The sequence below is a fragment of the Apteryx mantelli genome, chromosome 14, assembly GCF_036417845.1.
Source record: "Apteryx mantelli isolate bAptMan1 chromosome 14, bAptMan1.hap1, whole genome shotgun sequence".
In the NCBI taxonomy this organism is placed as follows: domain Eukaryota; kingdom Metazoa; phylum Chordata; class Aves; order Apterygiformes; family Apterygidae; genus Apteryx; species Apteryx mantelli.
The window spans coordinates 154,401-174,592 of NC_089991.1; the positions used below are offsets into that span (position 1 = coordinate 154,401).

The 20,192-nt window shown below is 38.4% G+C and overlaps 1 protein-coding gene across 2 annotated transcripts in view; it reads right to left on the bottom strand.

Annotated features, from left to right (window-relative positions):
- The window catches only part of KDM3B (lysine demethylase 3B), a 59,957-nt gene that overhangs the window by 26,000 nt on the left and 13,765 nt on the right, over positions 1-20,192 (bottom strand). For both annotated transcript variants that reach the window (XM_067305026.1, XM_067305025.1), the window contains exons 2-8: positions 11,058-11,225; positions 9,491-9,604; positions 8,944-9,049; positions 7,318-7,442; positions 5,775-5,843; positions 4,262-4,840; positions 245-1,493 (exon numbers count right to left, since the gene is read on the bottom strand). In XM_067305026.1, the coding sequence (XP_067161127.1) occupies positions 245-1,493; positions 4,262-4,840; positions 5,775-5,843; positions 7,318-7,442; positions 8,944-9,049; positions 9,491-9,604; positions 11,058-11,225 (2,410 nt within the window). The remainder of the gene's footprint in view (positions 1-244; positions 1,494-4,261; positions 4,841-5,774; positions 5,844-7,317; positions 7,443-8,943; positions 9,050-9,490; positions 9,605-11,057; positions 11,226-20,192) is intronic.

Sequence of the window (20,192 nt, forward strand, 5' to 3'; positions counted from 1 at the left end):
TACAGCCCACTCGCATCAAGTCAATGACTAGTAATTAGGTACTTTTAATTAAGACTTAGACAGCAGTAAAATTAACAAACCCACAAGAAAATTCTAATGTTTTCAAGTCCGTCACATACCAGCTTTGTCCTAATATACACACACACACACACAGAAGCTGTGTATGTAGTTTGCCACATAGGAAGTATCATCCAAGTATCCCACCCCTCCTTGTTTCCAAGACACCTGCCATTGAAGCCATCACCTTTTAGGGGAGCTGTGCGAGGCCGGCCCTTTGGGGCTTGCTTCCCTTTCCCTTTTCCCAGCAGCAATTCAGCATTGCGTTCTGCATTGGGGCCTAGTTTTGCCATCAAGTGCTCTGGGATTCCCTTCATACAAGCTTTGGACTGGAGCTGCTCTTCAGAGTCACTCAAATCTGACAGGTCACTATTGGTACTAGAGTCTGAGTCCTGTTTAGATGTCAAGCTCCGCTCATCTAGAGAGAACCTTTTCACAGCTTCAAATGGGGCTTTGTTCTCCTGTGGAAACTCCGTATGTGAAGAGAAAAAGCCAGGTGGGTGCCTGCCAAACACATTAGAAAAAGTTTTCAGAAGAGGATTGTCCTGCTGCCCAGGACCAACAGATGGTTTTTCTTCTGTTGGGCTGGAGGAAAGCGTAGGCATCTCGATAGGCTGTGTCAGGCTGCTGGTCGGTGAGCTGGAACGGCCATTCCCTACAGTGGAAGGGCTCTGAACACCAGCAGCAATTGTTGAACCTGGAGTACTGGAGACCATCTTTGAGGAATCAGTCGTTATAAACAATGTTTTCTTCTTAGCTAGAGAAGAGTCTGCAGAGGTGAGTGATTCTGGCCAGCCAGAAGTGGCCTTAGGACCCACGGGTGTAGAGGGAGTAGAAACTCCTGTCTGAGATGAAGATGCAAAGCTGCTGAAAGGACTAAGTTCTGCTTTCTCAGCAAATGCCAGGAAAGGGTTTGAGGGTTCCTCTCTTGATAGCTTTGGGGGCTGTAAAAACAGGTTTTCATGATTATCTGGGGGGCGAGTATTCAATAAGCTTCGTGAAAAGGCTGGGGTGAGAGTGGGCATAGATTCCACAGGCAACTTCCGCTCCACAGAACTGCCAGACTGGGCTCCCGGTTTAGTGTCCGTTGAAAGAACAACTTTACCTTTACAGATCCCAGCACCCACACTCTCTGTACACTGCTTGAATGAGTCCCGACTAGAGGCATCTTCGGCCAAACTCTCTGAAATGACTGTGAAGTAGTTACTGGAAGGTAGATTTTGGGACATGCATTGAAAAAACAAGTTCTTGGACAGATCAGAATCTTTCTGAGCCTCTTGTCCAGTGCTACAACCAAAGGCAAATCCAGAAGGCTTGTTTTCTGGAGTCACCACTCCATTCGATTGGCTTCTTCCACTCCCAAAGACCAAGGACTGGGAAGCACTTGGGAGAGAGACTCCAAACCCAGAAGAAGCCAAAAGTGAGTTTCGGGAATTCTGAAACAAAATTAAAAAGCATTAGCCAATTAAAGGATTCTTGTTTGATTCAGCAATACTCTGGTTCATCTAATTACACAATAGCATTACTTATCCACCTGTAATGGAAACTCTTAGCAGAAATATTTACACTGAAGAAACTTTCTGTAAAGGTTCTCTTAGACTAATTTCTTCTACTTACAAGTTATCAAAACTAATAAGTTAACAATGTCTCTTACACATTGAAGACACACGGAGTAGATAAACACTTGATGCCTTATCGCATTTGAGAGCAAAAATGCGATACAAGACAAGATAGACTGTCTCATAAACATGCCAATGATTTAATAAAGTACTGATTGCTTTAATTCAAATCAACAAGAAAGAAGCCTTAATTCAAACTGCTTTTCAATAATCTCCTTTCTTTCCCCCTCCCCCAACATCATTCTGATTATCTTCTCTTACCTAACTAGCATACTTAGGACAATTAACTTAGTTTGTAAAGTTAATTAAACAAAGAAAAGGTCTTACAGCACTTAGCAAACAGACTGTTACTGATCACCACAAACCACATCTGCTGACAGGTAGACGCCTATGAAGAGGTGCCTTTGAGGGGATTACTCAGTAGATGTTAAGCACAAAGGCCTTAATTGTTATGCTCTTTAAATATGGAAGACTTTTCTTATTTTCAGGTTTCCACTAGATCCATCACTATAACATGGAATATTTATTTGCTCTCTTCTCAGCTTATGTTTACTCAGATTTCACAAGTCTCACAATCAGTCAATTCTGTTGCAACTCATTATATTCTGTGACTAACTCATCAGTTCTATTCCTCTTCTTTGAGCTCCCACTTAGAAGTCTTCTCATGAGCACTACTCAGTTAATATGCTTTTATTCCATGGCCACGTTAAGTAGAATCACTACCTCTGCTTATGCATGCACGCATGCGCACACACACACACACACACACTCCTTACTGATCATTAGCTTCCCAGTAGATCTATTATATTGCAAACTGATGTTTACCATGTTTCTCATTATTGACTTACAGTTGTAATAACTTTAACAGTATATTAATGTCCTCCAGGATGGTTTTTCCATACATTAGAATTTGAAACTTTAAGCCAATAAGCCATTTCCAAAAACTGAACCCTTTTTACTTTTTGCAAATGCTGTCTCATACAAGTTTTTTGCCACTGTTTAATCTAGTATCTCCAACAGTTTTTAAATAGCAAATGAATGCAAGACAAGCTTATTACATTATCTCACGGATCAAAGCACACTGACAAAGTGCATAGCCTGAGACCAACTGTGAACTACTTTATTCTTTAAAAAAAAAAAAAAAAAGAGGGGGGGGAGGGGGGGAGAGAGAGGGGGGGGAGGGAGGGGGGGAGAGAGGGGGGGGGAGAGAGAGAGAGAGAGGGGGGGGGGAGAGAGAGAGAGAGAGAGAGAGAGAGAGAGAGATTTGCATCAGGTCCTCCCCCTCACTCCCAACCGTAGAAAATATTGTTTCAAATGGTGCTTAGTTTCTGGATCAGTGGTCTACCCACAAATTCTGAGACCAGAGTATTAATGTTTTAAAACAAATGATTTGGGGTTGGGGAGAGGGAGCAGAGGTAGTATCAAAGTTTCTCAGCACAATTAAAAAGTTCTTCCTTAGTACCACTGATAACAGATATAAGTTTGACCATTCACATATATAATTTGTAGCTGCTTTCTAACTCTGAACTCTGGTTCTTTCTGAGGTCTCAGTGACTATGCAGCCCTCCTGCTTTCTAAAATTTTATTTCTCCTTTACACATTACTATCTAGTAATTTTTCTCCCAAGGTAAACATCTCACCTTCTCCCCTATTCCATTAACTAAGGCAAAAAACAACGATGAAAATAATCCATTTAACATCCTGGCAATTTCCTTGCAATCTCTAATGTATCTCCCATTTTCATATTCATACAATAGATTATGAGTTTCTTGATTTCTGCTTTACTCCTCAGAGCAGTGGGGTGAGCATTTTTGATCTTTTATTAAACTAAGCCTTCATTTAGTTATTAAAAAGTCTTATATTTTGTTATTTAACCAGATTTCTCCTCTACATTTCTGTTTTTCCCCTTGAAAACACAGACATATAACTAAAAGATCTTCAATTAGCTTCTGGACATGGCTCTTTATTCAAGTTGCTTCTAAAGGTACCTCTCTCAAATATTTCAACGACTTCTCTTTGTTTTCAGCCCTAGATAGTAAATGATGCAATTGTTTTTCTAGTTGGCAGATATCACATAGTTGCAACAGATGAGTTGGGCATCTATAAAAGGTCCCCAAAATAGGTCCTCAGTTTTCTTTCGTTCCCCCCCCTTTTTTTTTTTTAACTTAAGTGTTCAACTCAGTGCATATTCTTATGTTTATCTCTTGACATAAAGCAAGAGATATTAAGTTGGTTATCTTCCATGTGACACTACCAAATTAATTACATTAATGCAGTGCTTAGTCACTTTAAGGCTGCACTGTGTAAGAAATTGCATTTCTCAGATTAAGGCTCAATAAAGATAAGAGTGCTAAAAAGCTGTCTCTAAGAATTCCTCTGTCAAATAGCATCCTTGTCTCTTGGGTCCTTCTTTGGATCAGGTAATAGAAGGGCTCTTTTCTTGGTGGGGTGGGGCAGAAGGGATACATCAGAGAAACAGTTTTCTTAGTTCCATGAACACACTTCATAACAGGAACATATCGCAAAAGATACGTTGCAAGTATGTATTTTTTTTTCTTGAATATGCTGGATTGCGAGCTACTCACCTCTCCCTGAGTTTGCGATCGGTTTGTTTTCAATTTCTCCTGTCCGGTAACTGCCGACATACTGGTATCGGAGATCCTCACAGTTGTCGGCGTCAAAGCAGTTGTTGTAACTGCTGTTGCAGAAGTCACGGTGCCTTGGCCCACCTGTTCCAGTGATTTTCCCGCCTCTTTACATCCAGATCCAACTAGTAATGCTGGCCCAGCCACAGAGGAAAACGGAGTGAAGGGTATTGGTGTGTCTCCACCAACTGGCTCATCTTGGACTACTAGTGTTCGGCCATTCTCTTTGGTGTAAGTGGCAAAGCGAATATTGCGATTAATCTGAGGAACGAATGAAGGCAACTGTTTGGCCCTCGGATCCAGTCCTGTTTCACTATTGGAGCCTCCTTTCCAAGGACCTCTGCTTGCCTCACCTCCATCACTACCATTGCTATCTGCCTCACCCCTCTCCTTTAGCTTCTTCATTGCAGGATCACATCCAGAATCTGAAGCATTTTTCCTCCTTCGTCCATCCTTTCCCTCCAGACTTTCTTTCTTCTTTTTCCCTTTAGATGATTTAGCTGCCTTGAGGCCCCCTCCCTAAAACAGACAAAACCATGCAATCACTACATAGAACAGACAGGTCTACCTCATTCCCACTTCAAACAACATTTTCTTCATTAGCACAATGAATACATCACACTACTCAAAGCTTAGAAACTTTTCTTTTAAACACAAATCGACAAATTTAACATAGGAAACTACATGAACACAGAACATAAGCATAAGTACAGTCTCGTCTTTTTGTACCAGGACAGGATCTCCACAGCGAGCTACTTAGCCAAGCTATTTTGCTACAGCATGTACCATATCATAGCAGATTTTGGGAAACGGGCAACACAACCATATTTCAAAGTAGTTCTTGCTAATGTATGAAAGCTATTTGCATACTACTTATACTACAAGTCTAATCTCCACAGTTCTTTTGAAGGGCAAACTTTTGGTCCACTACCTAGAATCTCCAATATTTAACTGCAGACAATAGCATATCTTTTAGGCTGGGGCAAAAAAACCCAGGTCCAAATGTTATCATAGGACCTCTCTTAAACGAGGCAATAAAATACCAGGATTTCATGCCACTAGTATACAGCCTGCTTCAGAGAGGCCAGGCAGCATTTTTTAGAAAGGCCTAAAAGGGTGAGTGGAGAAGCACAGAAGGATGATCCTGTAATAAGAATGCAACAAGCACAGAGACATCCTTATCAGAGCACTATCTCTTAAAATGGGGCACAACCACCTTGAATACCAGAAATCCACCAAGATCCATGCTGAACTTAGTAAGACAAGGTTCAGCTAACAGAAATTAGATTATTTAAAGAAAGCTACACCCATCTGTCATAGTGGAAAAGAAAAGTTTCCTTTTTCGATTTCAGCCAGTGAACACAGCAGGAATTTTCAGTTGTTTCTATCTAAAACACATAAATCTTTATGAAGCTCCACAATGTATGTACAGAGACTTGAACTGTTGTAGTACCTCGCTTGGAGAAGAGTTATCCATCACTACATGTATCAGTCGAGGATCCACCGACTTTATTTCACCACTCTGATTTTTATGCAGATTGGCATCGAGGAGGAAAGAGGAAGAAGAAAAAAAGTTTAAGTCAGCATGTACAGTACTGACAGAAACCTTAAACACAAGGTTACCCTGTAGCCCCTCTCCCATTTGGCTTTTCTTCCTCTGTCCCCAGTAATACTAAAGTCTTTCAGTTTACTTTTTACTCTTTTGCACATTCTCTATTTCAACAGCTTTCGGATTTGATTCCTTCTATTGTTTCATCATATATTTGTACTGTACCGACCATCTCTAAAGGCATTCATTATATTAAACGCAGTTCTACTTCAAATTCATTTGAGCTGTTTGAGCCTTCTGCATATTCACTCTGCTGGATGTAGAAAAGATTACTGAAAAGAAATGCATCAGTTTATGTTAACTATCCCTACTAGTATCCACCTAAAAGTAAGATTATAAACTAATGCTATAGCCCTCATCATGGATATTCAGGGAGACAATTAAAAACCACTTCTAATAAAACCTGTCTCAAATTGATCAGGTACTTGCATGCAGCAAGGAGCAATGAACACCCAATCTTTATGGCTGTGCATGGAGGCTACCTTTTTTATTTCACCATTGATACATATAGTAAATTGACTGCTTCCTGACATGCCTATGTTGAGAGCACATACTCCACAACTTCAGTGCCTCTCCAGAGTGCCAGGCTGACTTACCACACTTTGCACATGCAGTGCACTCATTCTGCACACATACTTTGCCAGACATGGAAAGGCTATGGTGGAACACTCCCTCTTCCCTCCCCCGCCCCCGACAGAATACTGCTACTGCCACAGTAATTTACACCTAGCCCCACCAGACCAGTTCCAAGTTGCTCCTAAAAAAGGGAGCCATTATAAGCAGGCTGCTGGTAAAACTGTCAGACTCCACAGAACCCCATAATGCAAACCAAATGACTCTAATAGTGTATAGATATTTTGTACTGTTTACCATGCCCACCAGATTTACTGACTGGAACTGGGGAAAAAAGCAAACAGCCTAAGCTAAAATACATCAATCTTTTCAATTTAGACTGAGATTGTGTCTTCTATGCTACATTTGTTTCAAACCATCTGTACAGCCCATCAGATAGAAGCTAAGAGAGAAGGTATATACAGACCAGAGCATAATAGACCCCAAAAGTAGCTTTCTGTATATCAGAACACTCTCCATCTAGAAAGCTACTTTCAGTATTTTTTCCTACACAGAGGTCATTTTCTAAGGCATTCTTATAGCCTCTTTTGTTGAAGTGAGCTGCGTATCATCATTTATTATGTAAAGTCATCATAATGGCAAAGATCTTTTTTTCAATCAAAACATAATGTGAATAATTACTCATCTTTTAAAGCAATGAACCAAGAACCAAAAGCTCAAGTTTTGATGAAGCTGATATTCTTCATGGGATATTGAGGAGCTGTATTTTAGAAAATCCACAGTAGTGCTGAACTTTTTTTTTTTTTTTTTTTACCTCAGTCACAGACACCTCCATAAGACGAGTTATTGGGTCTTGATGGCTCACAACACCACACAGCCAGCTATTTTCATCCTCTGGTTGGTAAACCTTAACCCTTTGGCCTTGAACACTGTAAGGACCTGGAAAAGAAGTGCTCTGAGTATATTTTCAGACAAGCTTTGTGTCATACCAATTGAGGGTCATATAATAAAAATAGTTCTGTGCATATAATTACGGCCTAAAGTGACAGCTTCCCAGTGAAACGTTATTGAAATGTTGTGGCATCTGCTGCAAATCTTGCATAAGCCAAATATTCTATTGTAAAAAGTTAATAAACCTTTATAGCTGTAACTCAAAGCTACTGCAAAAATGAAATTTACATTTTATTTGCAGACTGAATAAAAGATCAAAATAAACTCACTCCTTTTAGTTTGATTTTGTCAATGGGGGCTCCTTGCTAACTACCCTCCTTTGCTTTCTGACCTACAGATCAATAATTAAAGGACATCAATCCAGTGGATAGTCATAATTTTCTGACTCACCATAGACTCAGTCCAGATGCATCAAATTTCAGTAAAAACCTTTTGTAATTCAGAACAGAACCATACATTTGTATCTGTGAAGACTTTAATATAATTGGGCAAGTAGCTAAAGTCTCTAAACCAACCAGTCTTAGTTCTTCAACACATATATAACAGGTCATCTACCGAAAGGTTCCCTCCCCCCCCCCCGGTCTCCACATCAGCATGCAGAGTCTTCCTTCTGCCTTAAGTCCAGATAAAAAAAGTTAAACTGCTGAGATCCACATAATCCAATAACCATGTATCTGATACAATCAGTCCTAGGTGCTTCAGAAGGCTGCTTTATACTGGACAATTCTGAAGTTACTTGGTCACATAAGAAGTATTCTCCTCATATCATTTGTATCAATACATATTTTATTAAATCAAAAAGCACCAAGCCCTCATTAAGAATTACATCCTCTTCAAACGTAATACAGTGGCCTGCCTCTAGGGAGTTCATGAGACCCCTGAATCCAAATTCTGGAGAGCTAATCATTTTACCACAGGAACTAGAAGACCCCTATCTGACAACCAAAAGCTATAATCAGGCTTAAAACTATGCAATCCAGATAACAGTCTGGGTACTAATACTGTGCTCAGTAACCATGGTCCCACCAAATTTACAACTTAAATAATTATTGCATTAATTGTCAAAATACCAAAATTTAAATTTGTGGTAACAAAAGAAGTTTTTCTCTGGCTTTAAAGTTCAGTTCTAAATTTCCAGAATTATCCACCTTAGAACAGAACCAAAGCTTTAAAAAATTCAAAGCTGAGAGACTTAAAATAAAGAAAGTTACAAATACATGGACACTGCCAATAGTATGTTGTCCTCCTTTACCTACATCGTCAGGAATCATTCACAGTAATTACTTCTGGTTGTATCTCAGCAACCTACTTTTCAGTATCTGTTATGAAATAGTGCTTCTTGTAAAGAACTTCTGAAAGAACACAGAAAGCTGATCTTCCTAGGCAAACTGTAACACATACTATTACTGTTCTCCTTCACAAATCCCAGCATAATCCAGATGTTTCACAACAGTCAAAAGTTCTGGAACGGAAAAACAGTTACTCTTACCTCTACTAAATATCTCCTGAAGCTTCTGGTCACTGATCAAGGCATTGACAGATTCTCTCAGTGGAGGCTGTTCCTGCAGAATCTGATTTTGACTCTCTGTTCCCATCTGCCAACAAAAAACATTTTTAACATAAAAGTAGCATCTTTTAAAGTAACAGAATCATTAGTTTTTGAGCTACAGATCCTCCTGGACTGTTCTCAGAGAGTGACAAACCAAAGTAAGAAAAACACTAAGGAAACATTGCTAAACATGTCAAGAGAAAAAAGGGACTAGCGAGCTATGCAAAAGCTGTTGTGGAACTTTGACTGCAATTATTGGCTACACAATACTCAGCAGCTAGCTCTCCAACTGACTGATATGAAACAGGAGCTAGAACTTTTTAAATGCAGATGGAAGTTAGTGTAAGTACCTGTAAAAGCAAGAAAACAAACCCAAATACATAGAGCAGGGAAAGGAGAAAGGCAAGAATAGGGAAGTGGAACACTAAAATCTGACAAGCACAGCCTGAAGTCAAATTTGTGCTATACTTGAGCATATTTCAAATACCTGAAACAAACGTAATCCACTGGCATCAGACAGGAAACGTAGATGTCTGTCCAGGAGAAACTCCACCGGGACCACAGAGCCTAAACCCAGCTTATCTACTAGAGGAGTGAAGGTCTGTGATGAACAACCAAAAAAATGAAAGTTATAAAAAAATGATTGAGTACATATACAGACCAACAATAGTTGTTTTCACTTGCTATTCAAATATAACAAAGAATAAAAAGTTTAATTTCTCAACTCGAACTTCCCAGCACCTGAGTTTTAATGCAAATTGTGACTCATTATGTCTAAGTCAATACTTCTTGCAGGTGTGGCATATTATAATAGAAGAAGGAATTACAGAATATTGACTCCACACCTTCATTAGAACTTAAAGCAGAACTGAAAAATACCTTTTATGGTATTTGATTTGTCATAAAGTAAGCACCCTTTGATGCTCAGGTAAGAATAAAAGCTTTGGTTAACAGTTCAAACTATCCTACGGATTTCAGATATGACCTCCTGAAAGGACCACCTTTACACCTGAATTTTATACAGGAATAAACACCACTATAGACATGCTAATAAAGGGAAGCATTTTTTGTTACTACTGTTTTGTGCAAAACTGAAGTTCATACCAGCTGTACTATTGAGATCCAAACTGCAGGACAAATTACTCATGGAAAAATACCTAGCAGAGTCAGAATGATAATCTTAACTTGCTGATGGAAAAGAAAGTTACCAGCCACTAGAGTCTTTGAAATTTACTATCTGTATCTCATGCTCACACTAACAACATTTTAACACACAAGTATTTATGACATTTTTGCCCTAACAGCTTGCTCACACCCTATTCTCCTGTACCTGATTATATGAATATAAAAGGCAGTGCACATTTACGTTCTCGGTTCATCTAAAACTGTATCTCCTAGAATTGACTAGGACAACAAGAAAGAGGCAATGGAGGATGAACACATATGGAGGTGATATCTCAAAAGACATCTTCATGATGATAAGCAGCTGTTTTCTCAGAATTGTCCACATTGTATATATATATGCACTCTGCTTCTTTGGTCAAGCCCAGTCAGTATTCCCATGCAGTTATCTGAGTAGGGCTGCAGTACTTGAGTGCAAGTTTGAGCGCTCAGATGGCTGCTCAGAGTACTGGGGACGGAAACACTTTTCAGCAAGGCTACAGATATAGCTTGAGTTTTAGTGGAAATACTCTGGTCAGAATGGGCCCATATTTGCTTCTAACAGTCTTCCAATAGGTTCTGACATAACTCATAATCTTTCCAGGTATGTTTCACATTTTCTTCAGAGACCCAACACTGATAAGCAGTATCTCATTTCTGTGAGGTAACAGCTGGCAGCTTCTGGGGCAGGACCTTCTTTTTCAGACGCCTCTCCAAAGACACTACAACTCACAGCTACCTGCCTTCCTTTTTAACAATCAAAAAAGTCTATCCACAAACTATTTTCGGTATCTGCATAATGGTGGCCTTTTGGATTTCAAAGCCTTATTTTTCTCAGTAGAGCTGATGATGTGAATCGCAGAGCACATGAGGACTTTTGGCCAAATACTCACCAGCGCAGGCCATTGTGTTGGTGAGACTCGAGTCCCCTGAAGAATAACTGGTTCACTTCGAGGAGCCCAAACCAATGACCCTTCCAGCAACAACACTATAACTTCTTCAGCATGGACTTTCACCCAGGCATGTTGCTTCCAGTTACAGCCATCAAATTCCACAAAAATCTGATGATAAAAAAAAGGGGGGGGGGCATTTAAGCTCTTGTTTCAGACACTGAGTAGAAAAAAAAATAAATTCCGATAACCCCTATGGATAAAGAGAGAGCAGCTCTGGTCAGAAAATCAGGATTAGTATTTTAATAATAACATTAAGAGCATCACATCTACGTAGCTATCAGATATTACAAAAGAAACAGAAATAAAATTAATAGCAATCACTAAACTATGAAAAAATATTTATTTCCCAAATAAATACCACTAGCTCCGAATCCTGCATTTCCCATACAAAATTAAGGACACAAAACCCATTAATGCCAAAGTACAACTGATGACCCAAAGCAAACCTCTTACAGGGAATTTTAGAGATTTTAAACACTTCTACCTGCCGTTTCAACAGAAGGTTTGTCTCAGTATGGACAACATTATAACTGACATTCACAGAATTGAAGTCTTCAAGAAAGTTCTGTGTTTGTGAAATCTTCTCTAAATAGGAAGTTCTCTGTTGTCCTGTACATTATTAATTTGCATTTGGTTCAAGGAATTACTTCTGATGATATGTGACATCCAGAAATATCTACTCGCTAGATGTTTCATGACCTAACTTCACAGTGTGACAGTATAAACCACGTTACAATCCTAAATCGCAACTCTCAGATAGCATCCTCTTTTCTTCCTACCACAAAAGGACAGATGTTAAAGCCACTCAAAATTACACTACAAGAATGCTAAGAACAGGAACACAGGTTACAAAGTCTCATTCCACACTCCAACAATAAGGCGCTATTAAGTGTTAAAATGCAGCAACATTCCAAGCTTTTATTTATACAACTTGGGTATTACACAAACGTAATTAAAGATAAGTCAGATGAACCGCAAGAAATCCATAATCGATTAAGAATTGCTTTAAGCTGGATAGTTGAAACGTAGACCTTTACAGTAATTACAAGATCACCAAGAGTAGCAGCCAGACAGCTCTCTGCTTTATCAATAATCCTCATTAAAAGAGGTATTAGAGACCATTCGTACACCTCTTCACCATCCCTTCCCCCAGACTCAAAAGCTCAAACTCAGGGAGAGGGAGAAATTACGAAGCTACTCTCCTGCTGAATTCATCAACTCCACTACTGTTTAAGCTGTCCTGCAGAGAAAGACGACAGGGCTTTTCAAGATATCTTTCCTCAAATTCAACCTCAGCAACAGTGGAAATTGGACTGAATGCCTTCTCTCTCTTACTGGGCCTTATACCTTTCTTGATATTGTACTTACACTACTTTGGCAATAGAATGTGACACATAAACAGAGGACTATCGTGTACAAGTAGTGAAATGGAAATGTGTGTTTTTATATATGGCATTAGTGATACAATCCTACTGCTATGATGCTCATATTGTGAAATTCATATGGAAAATTGCCAACTTTGGAATATACACCTTTTTGTAAGATATTTAAGAATGGGATAAAAGGAGAGAAGATTTGATCAAATCAGAAAAGACTTCTCACTAGCATGTCCCTTGAACTAGTTGGCAAAGATCACTAAAGGCACATGAGTTCAAATTAGCAATGAAGTGCAGCTTTTCCTCCTCTCCCAAAGAAATAAGGACTCCTATTAGGTTTATTTTCAACTTATTACTTCATACAAGAATTAAACAAGTAAGTTTACCTTGTGACACACATGAAACGAGACCTACTGGAAATTTCTTCCAGTCTTAACCTATTAACGGACACCTCACATTTCTATGAATCACTGCAGCGGAAAAGCCATAGTTATAGTTGCAAAATTTAACAAGTTCACTCCTTGTTTAAAAAAAAAAAAGTTACAAGTCTATGATGGACTTCAAGACAGACCTTCCATGTTTCTGTAAGGTGCTCACTAGATACTGCGATAAATACTGTGATACCTGTCACATGCAAAGCAGTAGCAATACTTTGTTACTTAACTCAAAACAGACCTTGAAGTTTTCCTTTCTGAAACCACAGACCCACAACTGTGTCAAAAGGAGAGAAAAGGCTCTTTCAACATCATCATACGAAGCTCATCTCTCTCTGCTGCAAAACAGCAGAGAAGACATGGCAAGCTTATTTTCCACACAGACATTGGATACATTATGTCCAATACTCAAGTTTTCTTTCAGTTTTGCATATTCAGTATAAGCAACTGAGCCTTGCCAAACTTTCACTTACAACTATTAAAAAAGTGTTATTAATTCTAAACCAATACCAAGCAGAATATTTTTCCACATATAGATATGCAGGCCATGCAATATTATGTGTTACATTGGGAGAAATTACCTCAGTAGTTTCAAACAGACCACAGAGCGACAAAAAGGCAGAAAACCTCAAGACAAACAACTATGTTCTCAGTTTCTGTTTCCAGGATCTGCAATAGATAGCAATTTTTCTGTGTACTGGGTGTACAAGATGGAAGCAGAAGCTGACTTGCACAGAACAGTAGGAGTGTTTGTGCATATACTGCTTTGTATGATTACAGAAAATAATTACAGCTATATTAATGAACTGATGCCCAATACGCTTAGATTCTTGTGGGGGGCGGGGGGACACACTAAGGGATTCCTGACAGGAAAACAGAAAGTCAAAGAAAGTAAGGACAGACAAGACAGCTGTGAGAATGAATAAAACATTTGCTTTTGATATGTGAAGTGGTAAGCAGCAATATCATACCTTTGTTGAAAAGCCCAGAATTTTTGAACAAAACTGCTGCATTATAACCAAGTTTCTGCTCTTTCTCATCTTAATTTGAAAACTGTAATTCTGGGTCAAAAAGGAAAGGTCTGTATACTAAAGCCCTAGCTACATTAGAATAAGTTACCTCTCAAACGTATCAGTGGTCTTACAATTCATAGGATCACCTCTACAGACAACATCTTCTGTTGACCCTCTTAACTCTGCTCACAACCAATTTAGACAATCTGTTGATAAGAACAGCAATGGCGCTTTGTTAATACCAATGCTTCTAAACAGTAATATTGATGATGGCAACTAGATATGCAATTTGTGCAGACATGTCCTTATCAAGAGAAATAACCAATGCTGCTTAGACAAAACGCACCCACAAGACTTCCCAAGTCCTCCTATAGGGAAAAAGAAAGCATTCCTTAAGCAATATCCAACTACAACAAATAATGATTCTTAGTATTTTTTTAATCTACAATTTTCTTGCAATATAAAAATCAGAGGGTACATATGCACCTGTAATTCTCCCAACCCCCCCAACAACTTTGTTTTTTGGCCTCTTCTTCCCCCCTCCCCCCCAAAAAAAGACGACACTAGAAAGCAGAGCTATTGCTCTGCTTTATATCTGATATACAAAGACAGCCTGAAGCATCTGTCTAGAAAATGCTTTCTCGTCTATCCAGTTACACTAACATTCAGTCTGTAATACACCCTAGAAAACTACATAGCCTTCTTCAAACGGGAATTTCGCCCAAAGTTTTCCAAAATCAGTTCCACTACAAAAGTGGTAGCAATAGGAAGAACATAGTGTAGATAAGACAGGTATACCTGTCTTTTTCATCACATGACACTTGGGCTCCAAACATTATTTATAACAGAAAAACTGTTGGAGCATATTTCATTAAAATTTGCACAAAGATCTAATGTAGATGCCATCTAAGAAAAAACATAAGAAAGTCTTTACATTTTAGGATTTTATATATTAAAAAAGCAGAAGATGGCAAAAAATCCAAGTTTAAAAATAATCCCTTAAAATGGTCTTAAATTTTACCTAGTTTTGAAAGGAAGGATGGTCCATCAGTTGCTAGAGAGTAGCCAGAGACCCAGGTTCAATTCCCTGCTCCATCAGAGGCTTCCTGCATGACCTTGGTCAAGCCATTTAGTCTCACTGGCTGAGTTTCCCCATCTGTAAATTGGAATAATAGTACTTATGCCCAGAAAGGAGGCATTGGTAGGAATCTGTTGCAGACTACCAAATAAAACTAGGTAACAAGTTGGTCCATGACCACTTACTGATTAACAAGTAGAAAGAACTATGTTGTCAACACGTGAGAGAGGAAAAAAGGGAAGGTAGATGCTGAGATTTCAAACTGGGAGACACGTCTGAGATCTCATGCAGCTAGTAGTATCATTACATTAAAAAATTTAAACTACAGTAGTTTTCTAATATGTAATGCAACCATAGTATTATTTTGGAGTCTATTACGGCAGGCAAAGATGGATACCACACTTATGCCTAGAAAAGCACTAGCTCCCAAACCAATAATCATGCCTCAACTCTATTTCTTAGAAGCAAATAAGAAAAGTTCCTATCTGAAATACAAATATGATAGGTGCTTTAGAATGGTCGATTCCCAAAGCTAGGAAAATTATAAACAAAACTAAGGAGAAAAATCCTCATCTGAAATAAGTTACACCCAGCAACCCTCCTTCCCCCACCCCCCAAACCCCCACATATAGCCCAGAAAACACAATTATTAGAGGGAACAACTATACTATACTTAAAGGGTGATACTGATTAAGAGGTAAAGTGAAGACAGTAAATATTAATAAAATTAGAAAACATACATAGCTTCCCCCCCCCCATCCTTGGCACTCTCCTACGCTTGTAATGCATACTGATAACAAAGGAAAAAAGCCTTTGGGCCTTTGGCAGGATCAACGTCAGTAGAAGTATTTAAACATACCAGAAACAAGAGAAATCTTAACACTACTAGGGCCATTACCTAATGGGGGTAGTGAGCTGATTATCACAAATAGTTTCCGTAAACATTTCTGCTTTGCAATTAAAGATTAGCATCAGTATCATGTGAGTCAACACTTCAACACATGCACAGTAATCTACAACGATACTAAACAATTTCTAATAGAGAGGAATATGCTTATGAATCAATAGGATCCAGGTAACAAATTACTCTTTTTGAAACAGCATGACAAGATACCTGGCCTTCAAGCATTCAACGTTTTTAAAAAACCCTTTCAAAAGCTTGAAAGAAAGCTAAGAAGCCAACTGCAAAAAAGGGGCAAGAAATTAAATTTGTTAGCCTGACAGCAGTTCTGGTCAAAATAATAGAAAGCATAGCACGAGAATGAAAATAGAATTATAGAAGTGACAGGTCCGTCTCGAATCTGATTTGATAAAATTATTATTCTGTTGATTAATAAAACTTTGTATGTATTTTTACTTCTGTGAAATATTAGCGTTACACAGTACTGTACATATAACATACAGGATATGGGTTAAACACATTAAAACCTGTTAGGTTAACAGACCTCGAACACTGAGGGGGAACATTTTATGTGAATCTCAAAAGGAATTGGAATTTAGTCCAATATTACTTAGTTTTGATGCATCAATGACCTGGAAACACATCACCAGTGATAAAGCTGGCAGCCTATTTAAAAATCTCCAAAGTAAACAATGAGAATGACAATGCAGTCCTACCTGACTTTTTTTGGTAAGCTGACAGCTTCAAAAGATGCATTTCAGCACTGCCAGTCAGAAATGAGTAACGTATTTCTTTGGCATAAGATGCTGGACATATATCCAGCACAAAGCATTGCATTCCAAAAAGCAGTGCATCTGAAGTGTTCAAAGTACATGAGCAATTCACTTTTTTTAAAAATTAACAGCTTTTTTTTGGCAAAATATAGTTTGTACAATCTTCGGTTGCATACAAAACAAATAATAATTTTCCCTCACTAATATTATTTCAGTGAACTCCATTCTAAATCCCTGATTAAAGCTTTGATAACCTATAGTGACAAAGAGCAATATTTTTTCCATATACATACAGGCAAATCAATTACTATACTTAAGAACATTCATGGGTAGAACAGACTAGATACTTAAAGGCTCCATCAGTCTCTGTTTGAAGAATGACTACCAGGTCTTCCAAGTAGACAAAAAAAAGATGTCACTCCTTGATTTTAGATTTTGAGACTCTTTCATATAACTTCTCAAACTAGGAAAAGATAGCCTACATGCTGGACACAAAATCAACTGTTCTCTGATAAAATGGAAGCCTTTATCCGAGGGGTTTCCATAGGAATCTGTTCTAGCTCCAAAAATGAAGTGTTGGACAACAATCATTTGAATATTGTGACAGACATTAGGATTGCAAAGTTTGGTAGAAAGATCATAGGCTGGGAAGGTCTGCAAGTACATTTGAAGATGGAATTCAAAATGATCTCTTCCCGCCTGAAAGAACACGATGAAGTTATGAAAATGAGCATAAGGTGCTAAACAGAGGCAGAAATTACCAGTGATGGGACAGGTATCAGTTTTACAGAAAAAGTCATGTGATTACAGAGAATCATGAAGTGATGTATGTTCAGCTATGTCACGTCATTTCAAAAAAAGGATAGCCACATACCTAAACAGGAGTATGGCATGCAAGACACCTGAAGTGATCATTCTCTCTCAACAGATCCTCTGCTAAAATATTTAAGACCTGTTTGGTGCAGACAACTGGCAGGTTGCTTCATCAAGAAGAGAGAAAACTGTAAGAGGAAATGATAACACACTCTTCATGAAAGGGTTGCCAAAAAGAGAATGAATACTCTACTTGATCTGTCTACTGTAGATGTGAGACAATATTGGGATTAAGATGTAACTAGAAATACTTGAGTAAGAAAATTTTCTCCAGTGTCAGATGGTAAGAACAGAAGCAATTAAGAGACTGTGCAGGGTCACTGTACAGACCTCTAACAATGGAGATTAGAGAAAAGAGGCTACAGAAGCATATCACGAATGACACTGGTAGAATTAATGATGCTTTGATGCAACGGGATGGACTAAATGACAATGAAGTCCCTCCCAGAACTATTTCCTAGTATATTAAAAAAAGGGGGGGGGGGAGAATGTATCATTACTATTCGAAGATGACCACTTACAGAACAAGATTAAAAAGAGAAGACAATACAAGATGGAAAATCAAATCAATATTGGATGCCTTTCTGGAACATTCTTTATGCAAAGAAGTTGTTGGGCTCAATATAGAAATAACCAGTTGTAAAATTCTATAGCCCATTTCATACAACTATTGAATCAAAACAGCTTGTTAGATTTTAAATCTCTCTATGCTGACATTATGATCATATATTGACTTCACAGTGCTCTGATACCACAGTAATATATGGCATACTCTACAGTACAATTTAGATCTTAGAGTACCCACAAATATCACATCTGAAAAAAATGAGTTTATTCTGTTCATTTGACACTATTAGAACAATACAGTTTCCCTTTCTGTTTTTTTGGCTTTAGTATAAAAGAGAAGAAAAGAAACATTTCAAGATTTAAGAAGTGACAGAAATTTCAAGTGGAATCAGGAACAAATGAAAAAAGAGAAAGCCGCAGTTAAAGTTTGAAAAAAATCTAATAGACAATCCCAGGCAGCACCTGATTGAGTAAGCTTTTAAATAAAATACCACATTTCAGCAAAAGTATTATAGAAAACCATTCCTGAAAATACTGTATTTTCAGTATCTCTTTAATATGGCTTTAAAAGGTATGTATTTAAATGAGTTGGGATAAGTACATAGGAAGAAAGAATTACAAAGTAACAAAATAAAGGGAACCCACCATAGCACTGTCCGTATCCTAATTCATTCACTATTAAGGCATTTCCAGCTTGAGCATCACTACTAACCCTAACAGTGGCCACTCATATGGGGGGGAAAAAAAAAAAAAGAAAAGTAACATGAATCAGGTACAGCTCAAAATCAGTGCTGGAAATTACACAAAACCCACAACATACAAGGGAAGATACGTAGTCTTAAGAAAGGCCCCACCCTATTCTGAACCGACTTCGGCTCATAGACATTTTAGAGCACACCGCAGCTGCCACGTTTCTGCTGTATCAGGAACGAGTAACACTCAGAGCCTTGTACCCTAATTTCTAGTGTTCCAAAAGAATTCAAATAGTTTTGATATAGCATCAGACCCCAGGAGGCTCTATACCTTAATGGTGCCCTGAGCAAAACCTGAAACTTTCCTCTGTAGTATTTTGCTGAGTACTCTAGAAAACTGTCACTGGTTCCTTCTTCCTGGTCCACAGATCCACCATTTCCATTTGCAGACACTGGACTGAGCATAAATTAATATAGAGCTACCTAGAGCTGCTCCATCTCTGCAAGGAACCACAGTGGTTTATTAGCTTGTACCTTAACCACTTCCAGACTTAAGAGCTGTATTTGGAAGCAAAATAGTCACAGTTATGCAGCACTGTGTCTAAGGCAATATCTGTGACACAGGTGGTCCACAACATTGATTGTCCTACAGTTATGAGTTTAAGATGAACTAGTTTAGCCTCAATCCATGCTACCTCACTCTTATTATAAGACACTAACAAAACAAACAGCTTTGTTTATATCACAAGGTGAAGTACAAACAGGAGATCTATATTGAGACTGGACTCCAAGGATTCCACGTAATACAATCTAAATGCAAAAGGTAAATTGAGAGGGTGGCCAATACCTCTGCCACCTCCCCATGTGAGATTTAGCTACCACGTAGATTGGATCATTAGTCAAAGCAAAGAAGTTGTCCAAAATGCGAAGTTTAAAAAGTCTTCTAGTAGCTTAATGCATTATTCTTCTTATGCACAGTAAGTTATAAACACATGCATTTATGATTCTGTATGCAAAATATCTCAAAGATGTTGCTTTACAAAACAGCATTTTGAGAAAATGCTGGAGGTTCTTGGAAGTTAACTTACGTAGCTAGTTATTTTAGAAATTTAGATGATTAAAAAAAAAACCCACACCTTAGATCAGCTTAGATGAAGCACTCTCTCTCACTCTAGCAGCTTGCTGCTATTAAGAGTCAGGACATTCCCTCAACACTATCACTGCACATTCCCATTGCTTCCCCTTGAACTAGCAACTCAGCTGACCCCACGGTGTGCACGTTTAAGGAACTAAAGCGGAAAGAAACTAAGCATATACAAAGAATTGTTAGCTTTCTGCCAATTTTGTTATCTAAGCAAGTTCACCAGA